Here is a 25,600-nt window from a genome sequence, read left to right on the forward strand (position 1 = left end):
TAGAGTTCTTATGGGATTTGCTGCCCTCACGGCTTTAAAACACGTTGTGACAGAGAAGATATCCACATCCCTTATAAGGAATACTTAGTTCTCATTCCCAGTCGATGTAGGATTAGGTGCAGGTTACCTGCCTGCCTTTACCCCCCATTATAGGTTTTGGCGTCCCCATCGAACACATCGACCCATGCCCTGGCTCTATACCATTTTAACACCCCCTTTAGCACGTATCACAATATTGTCCGCTTTTGGCTCCCAACACGAAAACTTCCCAAGGGTTACCCATTCCTGGATTGCTCTCGCCCGAGCATGCTTAAGTATAGAGTTCTTATGTGATCTGTTGCCCTCACGGTTTTATAACACGTTGTGAAAGAGAAGGTATCCACATCCATTATAAGGAATGCTTAGTTATCTTTCTCAGTCAATGTATGATCAGGTGCCACTTACCTGCCTGCTAGATGTAACACCTCGTTTTCCAATATTCGTTTTTCTTTTAAAATAAATAAATAAATAAATAATAATAGTAATAGTAATAATAACGATAATAATAATAATAATAATAATAATAATAATAATAATAATAATAATAATAATAATAATAATAATAATAATAGTAATAATATAATTGCGGAATGAGTTTTTGGAGATTGTGTAACTAATTTCTAAAGAAAGGATTGAAATTGTCAACTTTGAAACTTACTGGTGCAAATGAAATTGTTTTGGGCTAAGTAATGTCCTTATTTGAGAGCTTGAGGGACTATTAGATTATACATGTAAAACACCAAGTAACTTATGAGACTTCATGATGTTGCAGTCCAATCCTCAATTAATTGGTCGTCTCCCTTTAAGCCTTGGTGTCAAATGTGTTTTAGATTAAAAACCTAATGTAAGTGAAGTTTTTGTAGAGTGTGTTGTGTACGACCAAATAGAACCCAGAGAAGGAGAGAACACTTTTTTTAAGGACTGCTTAAGGAGAAAGAAGGGGGTCGATCATGGTACTTTGACTCAAGGAAGAAGGGTTTAAGTATGAGAAGTGCAACTATGATTGCATACAAAGGTTTCATCTTCTTCTTTTCTCTTTTCTTCTTTCTTCCTCCTTCTTCTACTCGTTTTTCTTTCATTCTAAGGAAACCATGGCTGTATCCTTGAATTTCAGGCTTGGGTGGTAGTGAGTGGTGTATTTTTCTCATAACAAGCCTTGGAATGGATGAAAAATAGCCCTAACGAGGTATCTTTCTCAAATAGGCATCATACTTTGTTTTTCTCAAAAAGACATTGAATTTTGAGTTAAATATTTCACGTTACATGTCATTTTGCTCCATTACACGATAGCCTAAATTAAGCAATTAATTTCCAGCTTTGAAACCATGTTCTTAATAGCTTTACGGGTTAAGATGTAAAATTAACCCTAAAAAAGTCAAAGTTGTGACTTCAGGATTTTTCCCTAATTTGTCCAAAATTTTGAAATGACATATCTTTGTCATGTAAAACCCTTTTCAGTCGAAACCAAAGCCAAGAGTTTCATTTTTGAGTCCTCTACATTTCATTAGTTTTTACTGAAAGCCATAAATGCCCATAAATAGGGTGAAATCAACCATTTAACCACACTGGTCTGTAATAAACTGTTTTGCGAGACAGTTTTGTAAAAATCACCAAAAATTGTAGAAAATTGTACAGAGGTGTGCGAACACTAATTTTAAAGCTAAGGACCTGAAATTCATTCATGTAGAATAGTTTTGAAAAATAATGTGCTTAAGGAGAGAAAAAAAAGGTCCCGAACAGACCATAACTTCTAGGTAAAAATATGGAAAATTAACCCATGAGCCATTTGTATTTTTAGGGTATCAAATAACCATAACTTAACTATATTTTGGCTTTATTATGAAGGTTGAAGGCTGAAATGGTGTAAAGGGTGTCTTGGGCTACTTGAAGGGTGTTTATGATGGGTTTTGGTCATAAGACATCTTATGTGCTCATACAAACCCTAATGCTTGGATCTAGGTTTCTCTATTGTACATGCTTTGAATCCAAGACTATAAACCCTAATTATAGCATACAAGTAATCATATTATCATGAGAATAAGTTTATAGTGTTACCTTGATTGTTATGTAGCAATAACAATGCCAAATCTCCTTGTATTGACTTTGGAAGGCTTAGAGTCACAAGTGTCACTCCTCTAATGGCTTACAAACACCATAAGCAAATGGAGAAGGTATAAAGAGAGAGGTGAGAGGTTAGAATTCGTATCTAGGACCTCTTGGGAAGGGATACACGAATTCATGACCCTAGGGGTGTTTATATAGGTGTAGAGATAGGGTTTCAGTCATTATCATTATCTAGTTGATTATCCATTAAGCAACCAATAAGATAATCCTTGAATCCTTATCATACTCGAATTCTAAGGCTTTCCAACCTTAAATTCGTCCACCATATAAATAAGATAATCCTTACCTTATTTTGTAACTATCACATAATTACAAATCAACCCCTCTAGTTTAATTAATTACATTTGATCACAAAACTAATTCTTAATTAATTATTGACCAATATTAATTAAACAAATATGATTTCTCCTTTAATATATTATTCTTATAACATATTAATAAATCATATTATCCTCTCTCTCTATATATTTCTCCAATCAAGTTGCTTCGGTGAAGGCAACCCAAAAGGACCATGCACCATCGGGTCAAGTACATACCAAAATAGTTATGGACTTAGACACTAATCCAACAGTCTCCCACTTGGATAAGTCTAACAACTATTCTGCGTATGACTTCAGATCCTAATCTGCAATCGTAGCTTTCCAAAGCCGTTGTCAACTCTGATCATATCAGATACGCGTGTCCTTAGATAAGGGATCATATATTCCTCCATTCTAGATATCGTATGAGATATGATTTCAAATCATTCTCTTTGTACTATATCTCGATTTCCGATTTATGACGACAGACTAATTGAACAAATCAAATTAGCCCTAGCCCGGCCGAGCATTTACATATGTCATCACTAAACCATCGAGGGGCCCAAAGATATCGCTTCTATCCTACCTTGGATAAAAGGAACGGATAAACTTTGATACAATGCTTGCTTGCACTCACTAACCAAATCACACACAACAATATGTTTTATAACACCAAGTTACTAGTGCGTTTACATATTATCAGTGTGCAACCGATTAGCAAGATACAACTCACACATCTCGGTTTCAAGAATATAAGATGTTATCGTCTCACTAATCACTCGAGATATTGATCCAAGTGAGCGTGGGTTTAATCCAATGCTCAAATCATATTCATAAGCACTCATGAACGTTGCAGCAAACATTTGCTTATGTCTAATACTTTTCTAGACAATCCACACACCAATTCATGACAGTCTTCATTCATATCTACTTCCAACATATGAATGACTGTGGCCCGTTTGAATAATTCGATTATTCTTAATAAACTCAATTATTTTGGAAGTCAAAACATGCAAAGTGAAACACAATAATAATACTAATCCCATATGGCCTCAAACCTTTGAGTATAAACAAAACACGTTTTATTTATCACCATATCGATTACTCATTATTTGTCGTTTCGGGTAATCAACTTCTTACTTGAATTATTACACTTGTCCCATGCTCCTAGCATGCACACAATGTTTACCTATGGTTCTTACTTTTGTGAAATAGACAAATTGAACACATTTCCAATCATTCTCATTTTACAACTCCAAATCCATTTTCTTAAGTGTAAGAATATCAAATTCTTGTTACTTATAGAATATACTAGATTCTAACACTTTATGCAACGATCCTTTTGTAATTCCACTGCACCAAAGTCTCAAAGACTATTGCCAATGATATTACAAAGTCCTCTAACGTAGATTGTTACAAGACAATTCCATTGATATGATGTCTCTCACTCAAAGTACATTCCTTTGAACATCCTTTTGCATAAAAGTTTCTAATCTAGTCATAGATTTTCAATATTTCCTTCCCAATATAGATACATTTCCATACTTTCCATATGAGAACTCATTTCTTAATAGAATCTTTTCTATTTATCATAATGTCAATATGGTCCATTAATACCATGCTTCCAACTACTCACAAGCAACCAATCCTCGTCGAACTTTGGATTGTCCTTTGATAGTTGTTTAATTATTTTAGTCAAAACCAATTCTAGTCCCTTTTCCCTCTAAATGCGCTAGACATTTAGAAAATTTTAGAATGGTCAAACATTAAATCATTTGCAATCGATCATATGCTCGAAGCGTATGGGACACAACGCATAATGTTTTATTTGCTATGTTCCTTTGACTAAATTTATTAACATTCCACAACCTAATCCTTTAGATTTGAAATGAAGCATAATATTCTCTCCCTTAATTATAGCAAAACAACCTTTCAACTCTTACAACTTTGCAAAATATGACTCTTGTTTTCTATAATTAATATTGCCAACTATGCAATATGTGCCTTAATAATCATACAATCATAACATTTATGCTCCCACTATCATGATGATTATTATAAAACATAACACTTATGCTCCCACTAGCTTCGACATGTATTTATAAACATCTTAACTTTCAGAAAAACAATACTTATTGAATTTCTTAAGTTCATGTTTCTAATACTTAGTGCTTTGATAATCTTTTATCAAGGCTTCTTGAACTTATACACTTTTGCCTTAGATAGTTCATATGTGTGTCTTAACAATTAAGACTAATTGCCAAACCTCACAATTCAAATTATGGAAAGGGATGCCGTAACCATGATCGAATTCGAGAATGCAATTTTACAATCACTATCTTTTAAAATCTTTCTTAGTAAAAGCATTTTCTCACAATCATTTTCATGAAGGAGGAAATCTTATGACACTTAGATTTAAATGGTGTATGTGTTCCTATCCATGTGAATTTGTTAAAAACCAAAGTTTACGACAAATTCAAACTCATATGGAACGAACTTTCTTAATCTTGATTTCTTGCCTTATGGTAGCACAGCTGCCCACCACGTTTTCCAAGTAGTTAAGAAGCTCACCTTTTCCTATCAATGTACTTTTCATTGATCAAGGTCCTTGCCTTTTATGCATTCAAATGAGAACTCATAGGACTCACATGCATAATTAACTCGATTGGATTGGCACAGAAACAAAATAATGTCTTCACGATAGGTTGTAAACCTCAACTCGTGTGCTAGTGATAACCGATAAGGTTTATTTGATTTGTTCTTGAAACTTTTCAAGACTATTAAGACTCCCACTGACTCCTTGACATATAAGATTCTCTTGTCAATAAACATTTGTTGACAACCAAATATTCAAGAGTTAGTGTAGCTTTTATCAAAACAAAACACTTCATAATTTTGGTGTTAGTTGGTCTTTGTCTTATCCAAGACATCACAACTTTCCACAATTGATGAATGTTATAAACCTTCTTAATACTATTCACTCAATGTCACAATCTTGACTTTAAGACTTGTTTTGGAACGAAGTATGATAGACTTTTTGATTTAACCATTTCTTCAATCTTTGATTCCTCTTCTTGTACATACAATTGTACTCAGACTCACTTAGAGGATCAATTGAGATATGGTTCTTAATCATTAAGACCTATCTTAAAGCATAAAATCTACTATCCCTTCTTCTTAGAATGGAGAAACTCTTATCTTTCTGCCTACTTGATTATTCTTATTCGTTTTGCTATTGATCTAAACCCTTTAATCAATTCAAAATTACACTTAATCTTGTAAGTGTAATCATATTTACTAAGCCTTTAGTAAATCATGACGAATATCTTTGTTACTCTTATGGTGAACTTGATCAACACACAACTTTGTGTACTCGATCTCCTAGTCCTTCACTTGACACTTTGTCAATGAATTAGTCCAATTTCCAAATACGAAATTTCTCATTCATCGTGCATCCACGTTGCATGATTCCAAGTTTCTATCCAATTGAAACTTGGGCGATGAGCAACTCTCCCTATTTGGTAAATTCTTGACATTTCCATAAATAACATAACTAAGAATCACATCCATTCGTTGTAGAAATATTCAAACATCAATTTTCAAAACGATTTCATTGCAAGGAAATAAACAAATAAATAAGTTAAACAAAATTTGTTTTATTTATAAAAGCAGCGGAAAAACATTTGTCCTTACAATGCAAAATCTATTGAAAACTATGTAAAAGGAAGATTTCTGACAACTCTATCATAACTATCTAAGCTCAAAATCCAATCTTCAAGTCCATGCGATCAAGATCCATCTCTTGTGATTAGATTCATCTTGCTCTCTTATCAAGCTTCCTTTCTTTTCACCGATCCTTCAAAACATTCAAATGCAATCTTATCACATCATGTATTAAGAATCAATGAATAGGAACTTAATGGAGTTAGATAGTGGATTCTTACCTAAAGCGTAGTCATACTTTTGACTCTCCCATCTCTTAGATCTCTTAGGTAAATAGGGCAACTTCGTCTCCAATGCCCCTTCTCTTGGCAATAAAAGCAAACTGACTCTTATGAAACAACACATGGAACTACTTCAGACATCGCTTTTCTCTTATGATCAAACTTTTCGATCATTGCATGTCTTTCATTGCCATTGTCTATATCCATAGAGGTCTTGAAGGCAGATTCACCAATCAACTTTGCTTTTCTATTGCGCCAAACCATTGTTGATTCAGCAGTAATAAGCATGTAGGTGCGATCTATAAGTGTCACGTCGTGGTTCATCATATAGTACTCTCTTACGAACTCACTATACGAGTTAGGAAGTGACTGAAGAACCCAATCAAAAGCCATCTCTTCACCGACAACGGATCGCATCATTTTTAACCTATCAATGTGTGACTTCATCCCTAAGACGTGTGCACACACCGACTTGCCCTCTTTATGTTTACTTGCCAAAAGGGCTTGAGTGATATTGAACCTTTCAATTTTACAATCTTGTGGTTTAGGGAGAATAATTGGAGGAGGAGGAGGAAGCGAAGCATGATTTCTTGTTCCTCGATCGAATCGTGGAATATCTTCTTCATGTGGAATACTTGTTCCACGGGATTTGAGAAGACCATAGTTGTCGAACTTTGACATCGGGAGAAAAAAGAATTCAAGTTAGTTGATTGATTGAGTCCTTGGTAAATCACCCAAATGAAATTACAAGGCTAGGACCCAACACAATATCCTACAACTCGGGAGAGGGATGTCGTAACCCAAATTGCAGAACATTTGAAGGTAAGTGAATGACGATTCACTAATTTCCACCATGAAAAACGAAAAAGAAATTTAAGTTTTAAATCTATGAAAACTCCTAGATCCTTTGAGATTCATTGAACATTTCAATGGCATGTTTAAATCTCGATATGCCCCTCTAGTTTGTGACTGGGATGCCGAGGATCACAAAGCGGGTGTGAATAACCATGCAAACTACATGGTGCCCTCACATGTTACAATCACCTATTCGATGTTCCGGTAAACCACACACGCTCCACCGAACTATGACAAACATTGAGTCACCCTTTGCTACCTTTGCTTAGAACCATTTAGTGTGCCGGTAAACCACACACGCTCCACTAACGTCTTCGCAAGGGCACAAAGTGTAATTTCATGGAATTGCATCAATTCACTTTGCCTAAGTAACTAAGATTGGGAGTTTTAAAAACATTTAGTTACTTTGTATTTCATTATACTTATAATGGAAAGTTTCGTCCTATCCTACCCGTTCGGCTAACGACCCTCCACTAGTCAAGAGTGCGGTGGGTAAGAGTGGATACCCATTCAATCGCCATTTTATAGGCAATTTCCTTAAACACCCCTTATAGACCAGCTTCGTGAATGAGGCCTACTAACGGTAAGACTGACTTTTACTCATACATATATATAACGTTAGACTTTTAGTATTATATGTAGTATAGGGTGTATTTTATACTTTTAAAATACTATATGGTTAACTTTAACAATTACACTTTTAATTCAATTAAAAGGTTAACCTAAACTTTTATGGATTTATTAAATCTCTTTTAATTATACACCTTAATTAATTAATAAAACCATAAGGGTGTGATTTGAACTTTTTCAAAACACTACAAGAGTTTTAGAATTTAACATTTCTAATTAACCTTTTAATCAACCTTTAAATTCCATAACTTGAGGGCAAGTTTTGAAACATTTCAAACCATAAGGGTTTAGAATTTAAATATGCATCAAAATTAAACTATTCAATCAAAATTTAAATTCCAAAACTTGAGGGCAAGTTTTGAAACCTTTTTCAAAACATTAGGGTTTTAACTATTTAAATTTCAAAACAACAAAACTTTTGGGGTTCAAATTTAAACTATAAAACCTACAGGGATTAATTTGAAACTATTCCAAACTTTGTCAAGAATATTCTAGATCACATAATTCAAATAAGGCAATTAACTATAATTGGTGGTTATCTAATTAGATCTAGTTCAAATTCTTGCAAGATAATGATCAAATAATTTCCATAACTTCACATATATCAAATAAGGTAACAATTATCTAATTAGATGACCAAAATCTTTTATTTTGACAAGGATAATCATAAAGGATTAACAAAATTCGAATTTTATTAAGTTTAAACAATTATGGCAATTATCCTAAGTCAAAATAGGTAAAAATCCCGAAAACCCGCCTGTCTGACGAGTTGACTCGTCGAGTCTGCATGGACTCGGCGAGTTAAGCCATGGACTCGGCGAGTCCAGCCTCCAGAATCCAAAAAATCGAATTTTCCAGTTATATCAAGCATCAATACAATAGAAACCAATCTAGGCTCTGATACCACTGATGGGTTTTGGTCATAAGACATCTTATGTGCTCATACAAACCCTAATGCTTGGATCTAGGTTTCTCTATTGTACATGCTTTGAATCCAAGACTATAAACCCTAATTCTAGCATACAAGTAATCATATTATCATGAGAATAAGTTTATAGTGTTACCTTGATTGTTATGTAGCAATAACAATCCCAAATCTCCTTGTATTGACTTTGGAAGGCTTAGAGTCACAAGTGTCACTCCTCTAATGGCTTACAAACACCATAAGCAAATGGAGAAGGTATAAAGAGAGAGGTGAGAGGTTAGAATTCGTATCTAGGACCTGTTGGGAAGGGATACACGAATTCATGACCCTAGGGGTGTTTATATAGGTGTAGAGATAGGGTTTCAGTCATTATCCTTATCTAGTTGATTATCCATTAAGCAACCAATAAGATAATCCTTGAATCCTTATCATACTCGAATTCTAAGGCTTTCCAACCTTAAATTCGTCCACCATATAAATAAGATAATCCTTACCTTATTTTGTAACTATCACATAATTACAAATCAACCCCTCTAGTTTAATTAATTACATTTGATCACAAAACTAATTCTTAATTAATTATTGACCAATATTAATTAAACAAATATGATTTCTCCTTTAATATATTATTCTTATAACATATTAATAAATCATATTATCCTCTCTCTCTATATATTTCTCCAATCAAGTTGCTTCGGTGAAGGCAACCCAAAAGGACCATGCACCATCGGGTCAAGTACATACCAAAATAGTTATGGACTTAGACACTAATCCAACAGTTTAATCATTAGAGGTGAGTTCCTCACTTCATAACCATAGGGGATTATATGCTTATTATTATGTCAGGTGAGACTAGGAGCTATATGATTAATACTTAAAGTAATAATTGTTGCATGAGTTATGTTTGATGTTCTTATCTGTTATGTGGAATGTATATGCATGATATGGTTGGGCTTGATGGTGGAATATTGAGTTGACTGACCGGATGCCATTGTGCCAAGTCGGGGGGGGGGGGGGGGGTGAAGGCGGAAACACTAAGTCCATGGATTCGGCGACTGAATATGGAGCCCTTATTTGAGTGTTGATGCGTATGGCGAACTTGACCTATCCAATGTTGTTGAATCACATCCCTCGTCGCCTTTCCAAAATATCAAGAGAAGAAAGCCGTCAGCCGTTCCCAAGAGGGTGCTCCCGGAAAAACGCTCCGACGGTCAAGTTAGAATGCTCCTTAGGGTTTTTTGTGTGTATCTTAGCAGGGAAAGAGTGCTTACCTTGTGTGTCCAAGGGTGCATCATTTTATACCTAGCGCTCTTGCCTAGTCCGTACTAGACAATATCCCCTTTTTTGGGAGACAAGATCAGGGGCGCTGATTGGAGGATCATGCGCCTTTAACCGTTAGAGCGCTCTCATTGGCCCTAACGGTAATGGCCTGATTCTGCTGTTTGTCTCCTGACCGTATCATTTGTCTTGGAGCTGGGAGCGTCCATTGACTGGTGTAAGCCTTTTGTTGGGGCGCCAGGAGTATTCTAAGCGGGCGCTGGTCTTTTGTCGAGGCCCCCTACTCGGGGGCATCAACGAGCACTGAGCTTATTGAGCTCGGCCTGGCCGGTGCGCTAAGGCCTTGGCCAGGGTGTGGTTTGCCGTGCATGATATGTTTGGGCTTGACCGTTGAATATTGAGCCGACTGACCGGATGCCATTATGCCAAGTTAGGGGGCCGAAGGCGGAAACGCTAAGTCCATGGATTCGACGACTGAATACGAAGTCCTTATTTGAGTGTTGTTTGGCATGTGTTCCCAAATAGACACGAGATGTATGATCTTAATGTTTATATATCATATTGATGTTCATATAATTATTTATGTCATGTGATATAGGCTTAGGGTGTAATACTTATATTGTTATGTTGTGTTGTAATCCACTAAGTTCCGTGCTTACCCATTCCTTTATAAAATAATTATTACAGGTACATCAGATTCAAACAAGGGTTTAGCTCGGTGTTATCAATGATGATAGTGAGGGCATAACGACAACCTATCTCCATGCTATATAGCGATAGCGATGAAATAGCGACCGCTATTTCATTTTTAGAGAATACCTATTAAAATTAATATCACTTCTACCTTCACCTAATTATCAATTATAACTAATAAATAAGCTAAAACCCCCAAAGACTAATAGTTTAACTAATTTCTAAAACATGCGTATTACAAAAAACAACAAGTGTTAATCTAAACCGGTGCAGGTCAGTTAAATCACAGGAAGAAGAGAACGTTGAAGATTAAGGAACTGGCGATCATTGAAGAAGCGTAAATGAGGGTCAAAAGAAGCGACTGAGATAGAGCGAACGTTAGAGTATCAGATGCTTCTTTGACTTAGTTAACTAAAAACCCTAATACAGATCTATTTATACCATATTAAAAAAACTTGAAACAGGTCGTTACGTCGCTATGGACCCCATAGCGACATTTGAACGCCTCGCCTCGCCAAACGCCATGGCGAGCGCTAGGGTCACTATTGATAACAGTGGTTTAGCATGACTGTACACTCATGCGGTTGAAGATTGGGTCGTTGTCACAGACTCTTGATATGGGGTTTAAAGAATATTAGGTTTCCATTGTTGTTTTAAATTATAAATGGATTAATATTGTCGAAAGTATGTTTTGACTTTGAAATGTTATTTAAATACTTGAAACTTAACAGTTTTGATTAATTAAAGGATTTAATGGTTTTTATTAAAAAATATAATTGTTTTCGAAAGTTTAAATTTATTGTAATCTTTGGGATGTTACATTTTGTCACATGTTATTTTGTGGTTATTTTAAATTATTTTTTTTCATGTCATTTTATATATTACTTAATCTGTGTAGTATATCGTGCTCACATCTAGTTTGTTTAATATATAAAAAATAATTACCAAAAAGTAAAATAAAATATTACACTGCGATTTAAAATAAGAACATTATTATGTATTATTAATGTTAGTTTTATTTGAGTTTATAGTAATTTTTAATAAACTTTTAAAAAGAAATTTCAATTTTTTTCATCGGATATCATTAGGTTCCGATGGTTTTCATTTTTCTAATACTTGATTGTTGTCATATTATTGAAATTGTTGTTGTATATAAAATAAAACTAGTATTTAACAATGCTTTGCGTTGCATCAGAGAACTTCTTTGCAAATTAGACCATAAAAATATAAAAATAAAATTTTTATCTTAACAATTATGTATGGTGGAGGGGGGCAAAAATAAAATTTAAAACTATATCATATTTGATATAATACTATAAATAACAATTAATAAAAAGTTATAATTGATAATAATTAATATTAATGAAAAGAAAAACTAAAAAAACAAAGTTTGTAAGGGACAAAAAAATATATCTTTAAAATATTATAAGGGGCCACAATCGTCATTTACAAAATACCAATAATATAATATAATTTTATAGTAATAACTAACCAATAATATAACTTTATGTAATAATTAGGGAGGAAAACTATTAATTAAAAATCATTGAGGCAAAAGAGTGTAAATATAAAAGTTTGATAAAAGAAGAATCAAAATTGTTATTTTCAAGGCATGAGGTTATTTGTATTTTGTATTAAATGTTTAAAAAACTATAATATAATAGGAAGAAGTAAAACCAAATGAACGACTCAAAGTTGCAAATTAATATACATATAATTTGTTATATATGTATTTTCTTACTAATTAATGTAAAAATATATGTTAAAAAATATATAAGTTAGACTCAAAAGTTTATGGATAACATGGATGGGTTTATATTAGCGATAATATGGAGTTATCTCTTAGTATTTTATATTTCAATTTAGTGTTTTATCTTTTCATATATATATATATATATATATATATATATATGTATATATATATATATATATATATATATATATATATATATATATATATATATATATATATATATATATATATATATATATGGGTAAACTGAATATACCTAACAACTTTATATAAGCTTAGGTATCTAACCACATCATACTACGTAATTTTATATCATATTTGCATTGTAATCACCCAAAGTTCTTAAAATTCAACCTCACAACTTAATTGCTTCCAAAATCTTTGGACTTTCACCATTATCATCCTTCAAATGATGTCTTTCTATCGGAGACCCCCTGGTGGGCTTCATATACTACCGTTACAAATCAAATAGTGTAGGAAGAATATAATGGTGAATATCTGAAAATCTTGGAAGTAAATCAAGTTAAGGGTTGAACTTTAAGAACCTTAGACGATTGCAATGGAAATATAATGCAAAACAATATAGTATAATGTGGTTAGGTACCTAAGCTTATATAAGGTTGTTAGGTATATTCACTTTACCCTATATATATATATATATATATATATATATATATATATATATATATATATATATATATATATATATATATATATAGATCCTCTCCACGTTTTTGTGTTGAGAGTTATTAAATCTTATATGGTATCAGAGGGATCTTGATTCTTTGTTGCCGACTTTTTTTTTTTTTTCATGGCTGCTGGAGATGATCAATCCCCCTTCTCCCTAAACACTCTTATCCATCTCCTTACTATTAAATTAACTCTCTTCCTCCAACTATCTTTTTGGAGAAATTAGATCCTCCCTTTACTATCCTTCCAGAAATTAAGCGATAACATTGATGGGAGCTCGCTTGCTCCTCCACGCACTGTTACACCCACTGCAGCAAGTGATGCTTCACCACCTGTACCAACACTAAAACCAGATTTTGTTAAATGGCAAGAACGTGATCAGAAAGCTATTATCATCATTCAATCCTCTCTTACTGAATAAGCAATGGCTGAGGTTCTTGGTTTGTCAACAGCCATGGATGTGTGGACTGCACTTGAAAAAGCTTATCGTCATGATTCTATTGAGCGAATGCAAACTCTACGTGACTCTCTAAGACAACGGAAGAAAGGTACTTCCTTTGTATCTGAATTTGGTCGAAAATTCAGGTCTATTTGTGAGCAATTATCAACAATTGGATATCCGGTAGATGACTATGATAAAAGCCACTGGTTCTTGTGTGGTCTTGGACCTTCTTTTGAGCATTTTTCAATTTCACAAAGGGCTGTTAAACCTCGTCCTTCATTCCAGGATTTGCTCTCTCAAGTAGAGGGACATGAATTATTTATTCAGTCTATGTTTCCATCACCTACTCCACAAGCTGCATTTACTGCAACTAAAAACTGTGGAGGGTTTTCAAATGGCAGAGGTAATCGTGGTACCTCTAACAGTGGTGGACACTCTAGAGGTGGCTACAATGGTGGTAGGGGATGCGGCCGTAGGTCTCCTCATTGCCAACTTTGCAGGAAAGATGGTCATTTTGCAAACTAATGCCCCAATCTTCATACATTTGCCACACGATCACCCACTGTTGATGCAAACTTGGCATCTGCTTTCCGTGCCTCCTATTCAGATACATCTTCGGATTGGTATGTTGACTCCGGTGCTACTGCTCACATGACTCCATTGACTTCCAATGTTCATGATACTAAGTCCTACAATGGAGCTGATTTTGTTGGTTTTGGTAATGGTAACACTTTGCCTATCACTCATATTGGACATTTAACTCTTCATAATATTCCTTTATTAGATGTTCTTGTCGTTCCTCATCTTACCAAAAATTTGCTTTCCATTAGCAAACTTACAAATGATCTACCTATTGATATCTTATTTTCAAAATCCTTCTTTTTTACTTCAGAATCGTCTCACCAGGGAAATTCTAGCTCGAGGAAGGGTTGATCAAGGTCTTTACATTCTTGAACAAGGGCAAACAGCATTTTTATTAGGGGTGTGTATCGGGTGGTTTGGTTTGGTTATTGGTTAAAACCGAACCATAATCATTATGATTGGTTAATGCATTTGGTAGCCATTGGGTATGGTTAATATTGGTTATGGTTAATATTGGTTATGGTTAATGGTTTTGGTTAATGGTTAATATTGGTTAACTATAATGTTCAAAATAATATAAATAACGAAAGTATATAGTCATAAAAAATTAAAATAGAATAACAAAAAGTCTTCGACATCAATGATTGTAACCTAGTTTATAATAATAGAATAAAATGTGTACCGTTAATACTTAAAGTGAGATAACACATAGTCACATTCAAAATATAAAACATTCAATAAAAATATAAAACATTAAAAAAGTTGGCATTAAATTTTCATATATTGATAATTGATATTAATATTAAAATAAAGTCAAACATTCATACACGTTCAATACGATTAAATCAAAAACCATAAAATAAAAGAGCCAAACATTCATATTATGTGTTATTGGATAAAAAAGAGAATCACTCATATACATTCAATGTGATTAAGTCAAAAACAGTAAACAAAAAAAGCTAAAAAAATTCAAAAAAGTATATTTTTAATATATCACAGAGTCAAGATGAACCAAGAACTTAACTTACCTAGAAGTCTTGATTATAAAGTTAAAAATCCTTCGAATAGGACTATAAAATCAAAACAACCTTTGATTAGGATTGACGGTGCGAGAAACCTTCGATTACGATTATGAGTGTGAAGATTAAACTAATTGTGAATAATGTTTACAAATTGTAGAATTAGCCAATTAGGAATTACAACATTAATCAATAATCTAATTCAATGCACGATTGGAAGATTGTGTGTGTCTGCATGATCAGCCTTTGATGGTTTGATTGCTCGTTCGTCTCCTATAAGTAACGATTAATGGATTATATTTTCAATAATTTAATGGATCTTAAATAAGTTTGACTATATTATTTTATATATAATCTATAAGTTTTATATATTAAAATATAAATTTAGCGGTTCGGTTAATAATGGTTCGGTTAATCTATAAAATGATAACCGAACCGTTAGTTATCGGTTAACAAAAATTAGAAACCGAACCAACGGTTTTTAAAATGGTTCGGTTATTATGGTTCGGTTATATCGGTTAATTTGGTTTTGGTTCGGTTTTTCGGTTATTATGCTCACCCCTAATTTTTATCTAAGTTATCTAAATCTAAACTTCATGCTTCCTTTGAAGTTTGGCACAAACGTTTGGGTCATGTCTCTTTTGATTTTGTTTCTTCTTTGTCTAGATTAGGTCATTTGTTTGTTACCTCTTTATTACCCAAACCTAGTATTTGTTCTTCTTGTCAGCTTTCTAAAAGCAAACATTTACCTTTTAATATTAATTCTAAACGCCTCTTCAAACATCCTTGATCTTGTTCATTAGCTCCCATTATGTCTACTAATGGTTACTTGTATTACATAATTTTTGTGGATGATTATTCCATTATGTCTTCTCTTAAGCACCACCCTCTTCATCTTGCTCATTTTTCTAATAAGGAGCCTCGTGGTTTTAAAAGTGTTGTTAAAGATCCCAAATGGTTTTCTGCCATGAAAGAAGAAATGCATGCCTTGCAAACTAATCATACATGGGTGTTAGTTCCTAGACCTACTTGTTCAAATGTTGTTGGCTCTAAATGGGTTTTTCGTACGAAATACAACTCTGATGGCTCTCTTGATCGTTTTAAGGCGCGTCTTGTTGCACAAGGATTTACACAGGTGCCAGGTCTTGATTATTCTTTGACATTTAGTCCGGTTGTAAAAGCTTCTACTGTTCGTATAGTCTTATCCTTGGCGGTATTAAATCAGTGGTAACTTCATCAACTAGATGTTAAGAATGTCGTTTTACATGGTCATCTCATTGAAACTGTATATATGGAACAACCTCCTGGTTTTCTCGATCCTAAGTTTCCTAATCATGTGTGCCGCCTACAGAAAGCTTTATATGGCCTCAAGCAAGCTCCGCGTTTCTAGTTTCAATGACTGAGTTCTTTTTTGACTACTCATGGTTTGGTTTTTAGTCGTGCCGACACCTCTCTTTTCATTTATAAAAGGGGTACCTGTATACTTTATCTTTTGATTTATGTTGATGACTTAATACTTACAGGTAACCAACCACAATTTATCACCTCTTGCATCTCACGTTTAAATTGTGAGTTTGCTATAAAGGATCTTGGCAAGTTGAGTTATTTTCTTGGTCTTGAGGTGATTTATACTAATGATGGTTTGTTTCTCAGTCAATCCAAATATGCTCATGGTATTCTTACTAGAGCTAGCTTACTGAACTCCAAATCTATTGCTACACCTCTTTCAACATCAGATTATCTAACAAGCTCCGGCACTCCGTTTAATGATCCCACTTCCTATCGTTCTTTGGTGGGTGCTTTGCAATATCTCACTATTATACGTCCGGACTTGTCTTATGCAGTCAATCAAGTGAGTCAGTTCTTGCATGCTCCAACTCCAGATCATTTTCAGGTCGTTAAACGAATTTTAAGGTATGTCAAGGGTACTATTTCATATGGATTATTTTTTGGCACTCTACCCAACCCAACATACTTGGTTATTCTGATGCTGATTTGGCTTGTTGCATTGAAACACACCGTTCTACCTATGCCTACTCTATTTTTCTTGGTGGTAATCTTATATCTTGGAGTGCTAAGAAACAACCTACCGTCTCTTGCTCTAGTTGTGAGTCTGAGTATCGAGCTATGGCTAATATTGTTGCTGAGATTGTTTGGGTTGCTCATCTTCTTCGTGAGCTACATGTCTTACCTCATGATCATCCGACACTTCATTGTGACAATCGAAGTGCCATCTTTCTCAGCCAGACTCTTATTGCTCACAAACGTGCCAAGCATATTGATATTGATTATCATTTTGTTCGAGAACTTGATGCCTCCGGTAAACTACAGACTCGTTTTGTTCCGACAAGGCTGCAAGTAGCCGATATTTTTACTAAGAGTCTACCTAAACCGCTTTTTGATTTCCTTCGGCACAAGCTTTGTGTTGGGCCTTCAACCATGCGCTTGAGGGGTATTAGCGATAATGATAAATCTGGTGATAATGATGGAGTTATCTCTTAGTATTTTATATTTCAATTTAGTGCTTTATCTTTTCACATGTATATCTATTTGTAATTGTATCTTTTATATATATATATATATATATATATATATATATATATATATATATATATATATATATATATATATATATATATATGAAAAATAGATCCTCTCCACGTTTTTGTGTTGAAAGTTATTAGATCTTATAGTTTATAGTGTAACCTTTTTATCACATTAAGTTGATATATATATATTTTTTTTTGATGGATTCGGTCATCACCTCTAATAAGTCTATTTCGATATTTATGTATTATTCTTCCTTGTTCCGTCGGCAGCTTTTTTTAGTTGTAATAATTTTCCAGTACAAAATAAACCAAAGATAAAATTCAACAACAGATTTAAAAGCAGCAAGGATTTTGCTAATGAGGTGTAATTTCATTATTTTTTTGGATTAAGAATCATGCTTGTAAAGCTGATGCATTTAATTGGTTTGATTAGTGTATGGACCCTAATTGGGTTTACGTGTAATTCATGTACCTCTAGCTGCTCCTTAGATTCTTTTTAATATATTGCTTTTTTTTTTTAAAAGTGATAAAATTCAAGCACATGCAGAAAAAAAAAAAAAAGGTTTTATCTTAATCTTAGCCCCAATCCTAACAACCCAACCACTAAACGGAGTAGGACATAGCAATAATTTTTTCATTCATAAAACCTTCTATAAATAGAGACATGTAACACACTAATTTCCACACCTCTCTTCCATATATTTCATTTTGTATAAACAAGTGAAAATGGCTCCAAGAGCTTTCCTTCTTCTTACTCTTGTTTTTGCTGTTGTCCTTCTCATTACCTCTGAAGTGGCTGTAGCTACGGCGTTGGCTGAAAACACTGACAGTAAATAAATTTTCTCTCTTACGTGTTTTATTTTAAAAAAGCGTATAAATCTTGCAAGTTAATTAACACTTAATGCTGTAGGTGAGTATAAGGCCAGTGGACGTGAAGAACACATCATAGGCGGTAGAATTGGAAGGCCTGGCAAAGGTGTTAAGCCCGGTAAGGGTTCATATAATCCTGGACATAAAGGTTGCACGTATGGTTGTTGTACTCGTAAATCTTACCAAGCTAAAGGAGGGTGCAAGTGTTGCAAGACGGTTGCAGAGGCAATTGCTTACAAACAAACTCAAAACTAATGGAAACATCTGGAAAGAACCATCTTTTCAGTCATATACTAAAAAGATGTTTCACAATGCAGTTATGCATTATGTAGTGCTTATATGTAAAACAAATAACTAGCGCGACTTATTTCGATGCAAGTATGCACTTAATATGTATTGTAAAATAAGAGATCTTTGAACTCTTATGTCCGAAAATATATGGTTTTCAATGTCTTGTTTTAATTCTTTTGTTTTTCCTTTACATCACAAATTATATATATATATATATATATATATATATATATATATATATATATATATATATATATATATATATATAGGTTCAGGTTCATTTGAGAGCATTCTAATTTTGTGAGACCGTGAGATCAAATTTAAAAATAATTTTAAAATGCAAAATAAATGGAAAAATAAAAAAAAAATTTAAATATTATTTTCGGAACTTGAATTAACTAAAAGAAAAAAAAAAAAAAATGCGTCTCACGGTCTCATAAAATTAGATCGTCTTATATGAACCTAACTATATATATATATATATATATATATATATATATATATATATATATATATATATATATATATATATATATATATGATCAATGAAAATTAAAAAAGATTAGGAACTCGAGAATCATTATTTGTAGCTTATTATTAAGGGTATATTGCTCAATTCTTGGTCTTTATTTTTTTTGTAAGGTTTTATAGCAATTTTGGAAAAATTGCCATTTTGAGACCTTTAACTTTAAAACCTAACATTTAGATCAAAATTTCAATATTTTTTCATTTATATAAGATCTATTAGATTTGATGCAATCAACTACTCTCAAACTCTTCCACTAACACAACCTTAACACCACTTCTTGTCGTCGTTGATGTCCACCCCATCTCCGTCTCGCCAGAATAAAAATCGGCACCGATGCCGCGAGTGTCCTAACTCTTTACTTTTTTTATCTTCTCCATGTCTTAGTCTGATCTATTACTCATTAATGCAAGCTTAGACAACAATTTTAGTACAACAATATGTTAACTCCAGCTACTTCAAATTCTTCAAAGAAGCTCCTGAACATCGCTAATTTTATTGCCCGACCCTTTGTTCAAGAACCTTAGACAAAACCTAGACCTACAACTTCATCTATGTCGTTATCATATCTAAAGTGCTCTGATCCAGATCTATAATATCCGGTTATAGATCTACGATCTTCGGCAACAAATCTACGGTTTACACCTCTAGATCTACGTTCTATGATTTATGCCTCAAAATCTATGAATCCTAATGAGATTGACGGACGAGATCTCATGCCGTTGTCAACCCACATCGTTGTTGTTGCCTCATCGCTCCGGTGAAACACAATCAACTCGTATCAATCTCTTTCTCTCCGATTCTTAGGTGAAATACCACCTTATCTACATCAAGTATGTCGATTTTTATTTTTATTGTTTTTTCTTTTCTTAAGATATGAATTCAATGTTTTAATGTATATTTTTTTGTTTACTTTTCTTAATGTTAGTTTTAGGTGCTATTAAGTTATGAAACCAAGTGTGTTTTCTTATTTATTATGATATATGAAGAGAAGATAATTATCTTATTTAGTTTTCCTTTCATATTAAAATTAGGATTATTCTCAATCATTTAGTTAACGTATTCAGATTTTAGACATTTAAAATAAAATGAATTAAATAATAATTATTTTATCTTTTGAATAAGACCAGAAAATCCCAAAATTTGATAATCCATACAGATCTCACGTCGTGGTTTAAGACTTGCCACATCCTGGAGAAACAGATTGTTGATTTTTTTGTTTGTTTCGATTTTATTTATTAGGTACCATTAATTTGAAATTTCAAAGCTCTGATATCACTGTAACACCCTGTTCCGAAACGTTTCCAAATCCGGGGCCACAAACTGAGGATCGGGTTTCATAAGGCTTAGGGACTTTGGGAAAGAGAGATTTAGACCCTTTTGGTGTGGGTAATGTAGGTTAGATGATCCAAGAGTTTGGTTTGTGATTTGAAGCCCAAGGGTATAACCATCAAGTGGAAGTTCAGGCTTTTAATGAATTTTGGATTTTAGTTTGGGAAGTGTTCCAGAGTTTAAATTAAAGAATCCACTATTGTTGTAGGACCAACTTAAAATTACTTTAGATGTCTAGGTAGTGTTGATTTACATCGAAATGTTGTGTTCCAAATCTTAAAAGTTCATTCTGGAAGCCTCCGAAACACGAGGAATTATTCCACAACAAGATGAACTCGTATGGAACATGAGGAACATGTGTGGAGTTGGTCCAGAATATCGGTCATATCCGTCTCGAGATGAAGTGATAACACATTTTTATTTATGCAGTACTACATGGTTTTTGATGCATCAATTGCACTCTCATGTAAACCCAAAATCGGCGAGCAAATTCTTCTGACATTTAAGGACAGACCCCAATATGAGACTATCTTATGAAATACATGTTTTGGGAGTAGGTTAGACATTCCTAATGTATAAGGGGGTCCTTTACTTCTACATTATGTGTTTTTCCACAAAGTTGTCACTAACCCCCGAAGCCAAGTAGAAAATAATGGTTTTTGAGATTGAGAGTTATGAGCTGTCTTTCGGGAAGAAAGAATTTTGTCTTATCACCGGATTCCGGTTTGGTGTCTAGTTTCATGTTTTTTCATTCAGCATCGCGTTCCGTTCCCATGGCTATGGTCCCGAGGAACTTCTAGGTCAAATTAGATGATGTTATGAAGGTGTTTAAACATTCACTTAATGAGTTATCATACGAGGATGCAGTCTGTGTATGTCTTCTATACCTATTAGAAGGGTTTCAATGGGCGGTTGCCTAAACAGACTGTTACAAAAGAGTGTTTTGCTTTGCTATCCAACATTGACGAATTCAACGACTACAATGTCGTTTATTTTATAATTACTAATTATAATTACTTATCATTACTAATAATTTTTAGAAATTTAATTGTTAACTGATTTTTTAAGTGGTAGATATCTATAAGGGATGATAATTTCGGATCAATTGTACATACAGTTATTTACCATATTCAATAAGGTTGATAAGCTTATATATCCAGATGAACCGGAAGATAAACAACCTCAAAAAATGACCTACACCTTTAACGGGTTTTTATACGCTTTTAAGGTAAATATATGCAAATTTTATTATTATTATTTTGTTTGCTAAAATTCCAACAATTTATTTGTTTGCTAACATTTAGATATAGATTCTTGAGACTTTTCCAGTGAGCAGTTTGTTTCGTACCCAACAATAGAATGTGATTCATCGGGCTTTTGTATGGTTAAAAATGAGGGATTTAAAAAAAGCTTGAATGCAAACAGCTTTTAAAAATCAACGACATATGGTTACTTTATTATTTACACATTTATTTATTTTATAATTTATGTTTATTAATAATTTAATAATTTTGTTAGCAGGATAATTGATTTGTACAGAAGTTGGAGGCAATAGAAGATGAGATGAGTGATGAATGGTGGATAGTTAGCTTGACATGGATTGATGACCCTAATTTTCCCGACACTGAAGTTCACAGGGCACCTTCTCTAATGCCATCACTCAAAAACTCCCTTACCCATGAGCCTCGAGAAAAGAAGGCACAAATAGATGATCAATTTCACCCGTCACCACCACTATCCCTGGCCGCTGACCCCTCAACTGACAAGGACCGAATTATTAGTGTCTTGCAAAACAAGGACCGAATTATTAGTGTCTTGCAAAACAAGGTTCGTCAATTGAAAAGTAAGCTTGGTGAATGTCGTGAGCAGTTGAGGTCATAGGATCAACATTTAGCAAAGCATGACGCTGCTTTAGCCATGGTTCTAAAATTTATCAATAAGACTCCTGGGGACAATGCTGGCACCTCGAAGGGGGTGGTAGCACAATTTTAATTATTTCATTGTTTATAGTCGTTATGTTTTTGCATCGTTTATAAGTATACATTATTGAACGGTACAGACATACTACATTGACAATGACTTATGGGAGCATAGTTATGTCTTATGCACCATGGAACAACAGTTGAATGACGACCCTGAGTAGTTATCTCTGTGTATTAAATCATTGGATGTAAAAGTGATTCCACAGGAGGAATACAAAACACCGTCTCCAGCACCTCTTAGGCATTATAAGTGTCAAAAAGTTATGTCTATATGGTATAAGTCGCCATGGATAAAAATGAAGAGGAAAGGTGTTACACGGAAACAGCCAGCACCGTTGTACAATCTTTTAGAGCCTACCGTACACAATATATATAAAGAACATGATGATTCGATGTTGTTTGGTAGATAATGCTCGGTGGATGGTTATGCCATCAACTTTCAACACTGATACATTTAACTGACGCGATATGGTTGACGAATCTGTTAACTCAGCTTGGGAAGAGTGTGATACAATATAATTTAGTTGGATTACATTATTGGAGTAGATATATACTAATTAATAATTTCAACATTTATTGTAGCTCTACATCCCAATCAATTTACCATATGCTCATTAGTTTTTGGGTGATTTGGATTTGAAGACATTTAGAATGACTATATACGATAGTCATTGGAAGGACGGCTACTGTTCGGAAATTGAGGATTATTTTATAGGTATGAGAGCCCAATCCACAAACTACTAGTTGAAGTCAGCTATTGGGGGTACCATAACAATTGACTCACTCCCACTTGAAAGCTTCAAGATCACCCTTGAAAAAAGCACAAGACGTGCCACAACAGATTAGCAGTTGAGGGGATTCTGGCGTGTTTTTGTATTGGTTCGTGGAGGCGTTGATCATTGGTAAATCAATTTCTATACAGGTTAAAACCGTTCCATGGGCTATAGGTTATCGACAAAGACTAGCATAATTTTTTTGGGGTATAAGGATAAAGATAGTTTGAACATCGTATTAGTATTTGAACATCGAGTTTTTGTGTTAGTTTATGTATTTATTAGTTGGTGGTTGATTTAGTTGCATTTTATATTTTATAAAACCAAAATTTATACCTTTTATAAAAGCAAAACTTATATATTATATAAAACTAAAATTTAAACTAAAAGAAAAAACATATGTTACATGCAAAAAAAAAACACGTTTTTTGGAACCATTGTCCGGAATCGTACTCCGGAATTCCGGAGACATCTCTGGAACAATGTGTTCTAAAAAAATGTCGTTACATTATATACAAATAATAATAAAATGGGTCATTTTTGTCAAATAGATCATTCATAAGGGTTAGATTACAATTTCCCTATAATAATAAGTTAACCCTCCTTTATCTCTCCAGCCTCAGATCTGTTTATTTTTGGCTCTTTTCATGTAGGATATATTTCGAAAAGAAGAAGAATAAGTTTTTGATCTGGTACTCCATTGTTTAATTGATGATTTTGATATGTGTTGTTGCTTTAGTTTGGGTATCACTCCTTTGTTTTCTTTATTAACATCTCCTGGTCCAGTAATGATAAATTGCTAATTGGTTGTCGTTATCTGTTTGATTTCTACAACTCAATCTATATTTTCCTTTCCGGTAAGTATTTTTAGCACCCTATGGTACTATATCAACTCAAATTTATTCTTATATTAGATAGCGCATAAACATTGTATCCTGGTTCAAATTTTTAGGGAAATATATCAAATGTATATGAGGAGAAAGCATCTTAATAAAAATTTCACATTATTGGAATTTTGTTATCTTAATAAAAATTTCCTAATTTTTGTGTTTAATTTGTAAGTTTGTTGAATTTTTTGTTAACTGGGTCGACTTTTATTTATTTGTCAACCCTTCAACAAATGGCTTTAAGGGGGAAAACCTATTGTGTTTGAAGCTTAATATAACATATTAAACAAGATAACCGGTAAGCTCTAAATATTATATATACGTAGAGCTTTGTAGAGGATTAAGGTTGTAATTTGGGGACAATTTTAGTGTTTTATTTTAGGTTATGCTTACATCTTTTTTGTCTTTATAAATGTAATAAATTGGTTGTGCTACATGCATCTAAAAGTATAGAGACCAAACATTCCTAGCATATTTGGAATGGAAAACACGTACACATCACTCAGTGGAAATATAATCAGTATGTTTCACGATGTTGATATTAATCACATACTAGAAAACATTAAGGTATCAAAACACTATGTTAGGAGTCATCGAAAAAGTTATAGACAAATTGTTATATTTTATTTGTTTATTTCTATACTCTCTTTTTTAAAAGAGAACCTTTTTAATCTCATCGGAATATTAAATAAAAAACTAAAATGTTTTTTTGACAAAAATAATGCAACATTAAATAATGTAATATTATGTTAAATAACTCTAATAACATTATGGGGTTTTATAACAATCATAAGCTTAAGCATCTTCTAATATTTATTATTATTGATCATGCGTTCATTGGATAGATTTGACGTACGATAACGAAAACACTTTCAATTTTTAATTTTGCAACTTCGTGATGTTGATGGTCTTTCACTAACTAAGTTGTTACAAAATCACTAAAATAATCATTATAACAAATTTCAGCAATTCATTATTTTATTATTTTTCAAAAATCTAATTTTACAATAAAACTTTTAAAAAATTATATCTCCAAAATACATGTTGCATCATATATAAATGCCTTTTAGTTTTTTTAGAACAACAAAAAGTATACTATGAAGAAACAAATAAAACA

The 25,600-nt window shown here is 33.2% G+C and overlaps 1 protein-coding gene and 1 long non-coding RNA gene across 2 annotated transcripts; both read left to right on the plus strand.

Moving 5' to 3' along the window:
* Positions 1 to 13,654: 13,654 nt before the first annotated feature.
* LOC145007376 (uncharacterized) lies at positions 13,655 to 14,690 on the plus strand. The gene is made up of 3 exons (XM_078966323.1): positions 13,655 to 14,180; positions 14,280 to 14,458; positions 14,565 to 14,690. The coding sequence occupies exons 1-3, from the start codon at positions 13,655 to 13,657 to the stop codon at positions 14,688 to 14,690; spliced, it is 831 nt and encodes a 276-aa protein (XP_078822449.1).
* A 3,819-nt stretch (positions 14,691 to 18,509) lies between these two features.
* LOC145005502 (uncharacterized) lies at positions 18,510 to 19,154 on the plus strand. The gene is made up of 2 exons (XR_013662587.1): positions 18,510 to 18,651; positions 18,733 to 19,154. It is a non-coding gene; the product is annotated as an uncharacterized LOC145005502 (long non-coding RNA).
* The last annotated feature ends 6,446 nt before the right edge of the window (positions 19,155 to 25,600 follow it).

This window comes from Lactuca saligna, chromosome 7, assembly GCF_052625555.1.
Source record: "Lactuca saligna cultivar CGN05327 chromosome 7, ASM5262555v1, whole genome shotgun sequence".
Taxonomy (NCBI): domain Eukaryota; kingdom Viridiplantae; phylum Streptophyta; class Magnoliopsida; order Asterales; family Asteraceae; genus Lactuca; species Lactuca saligna.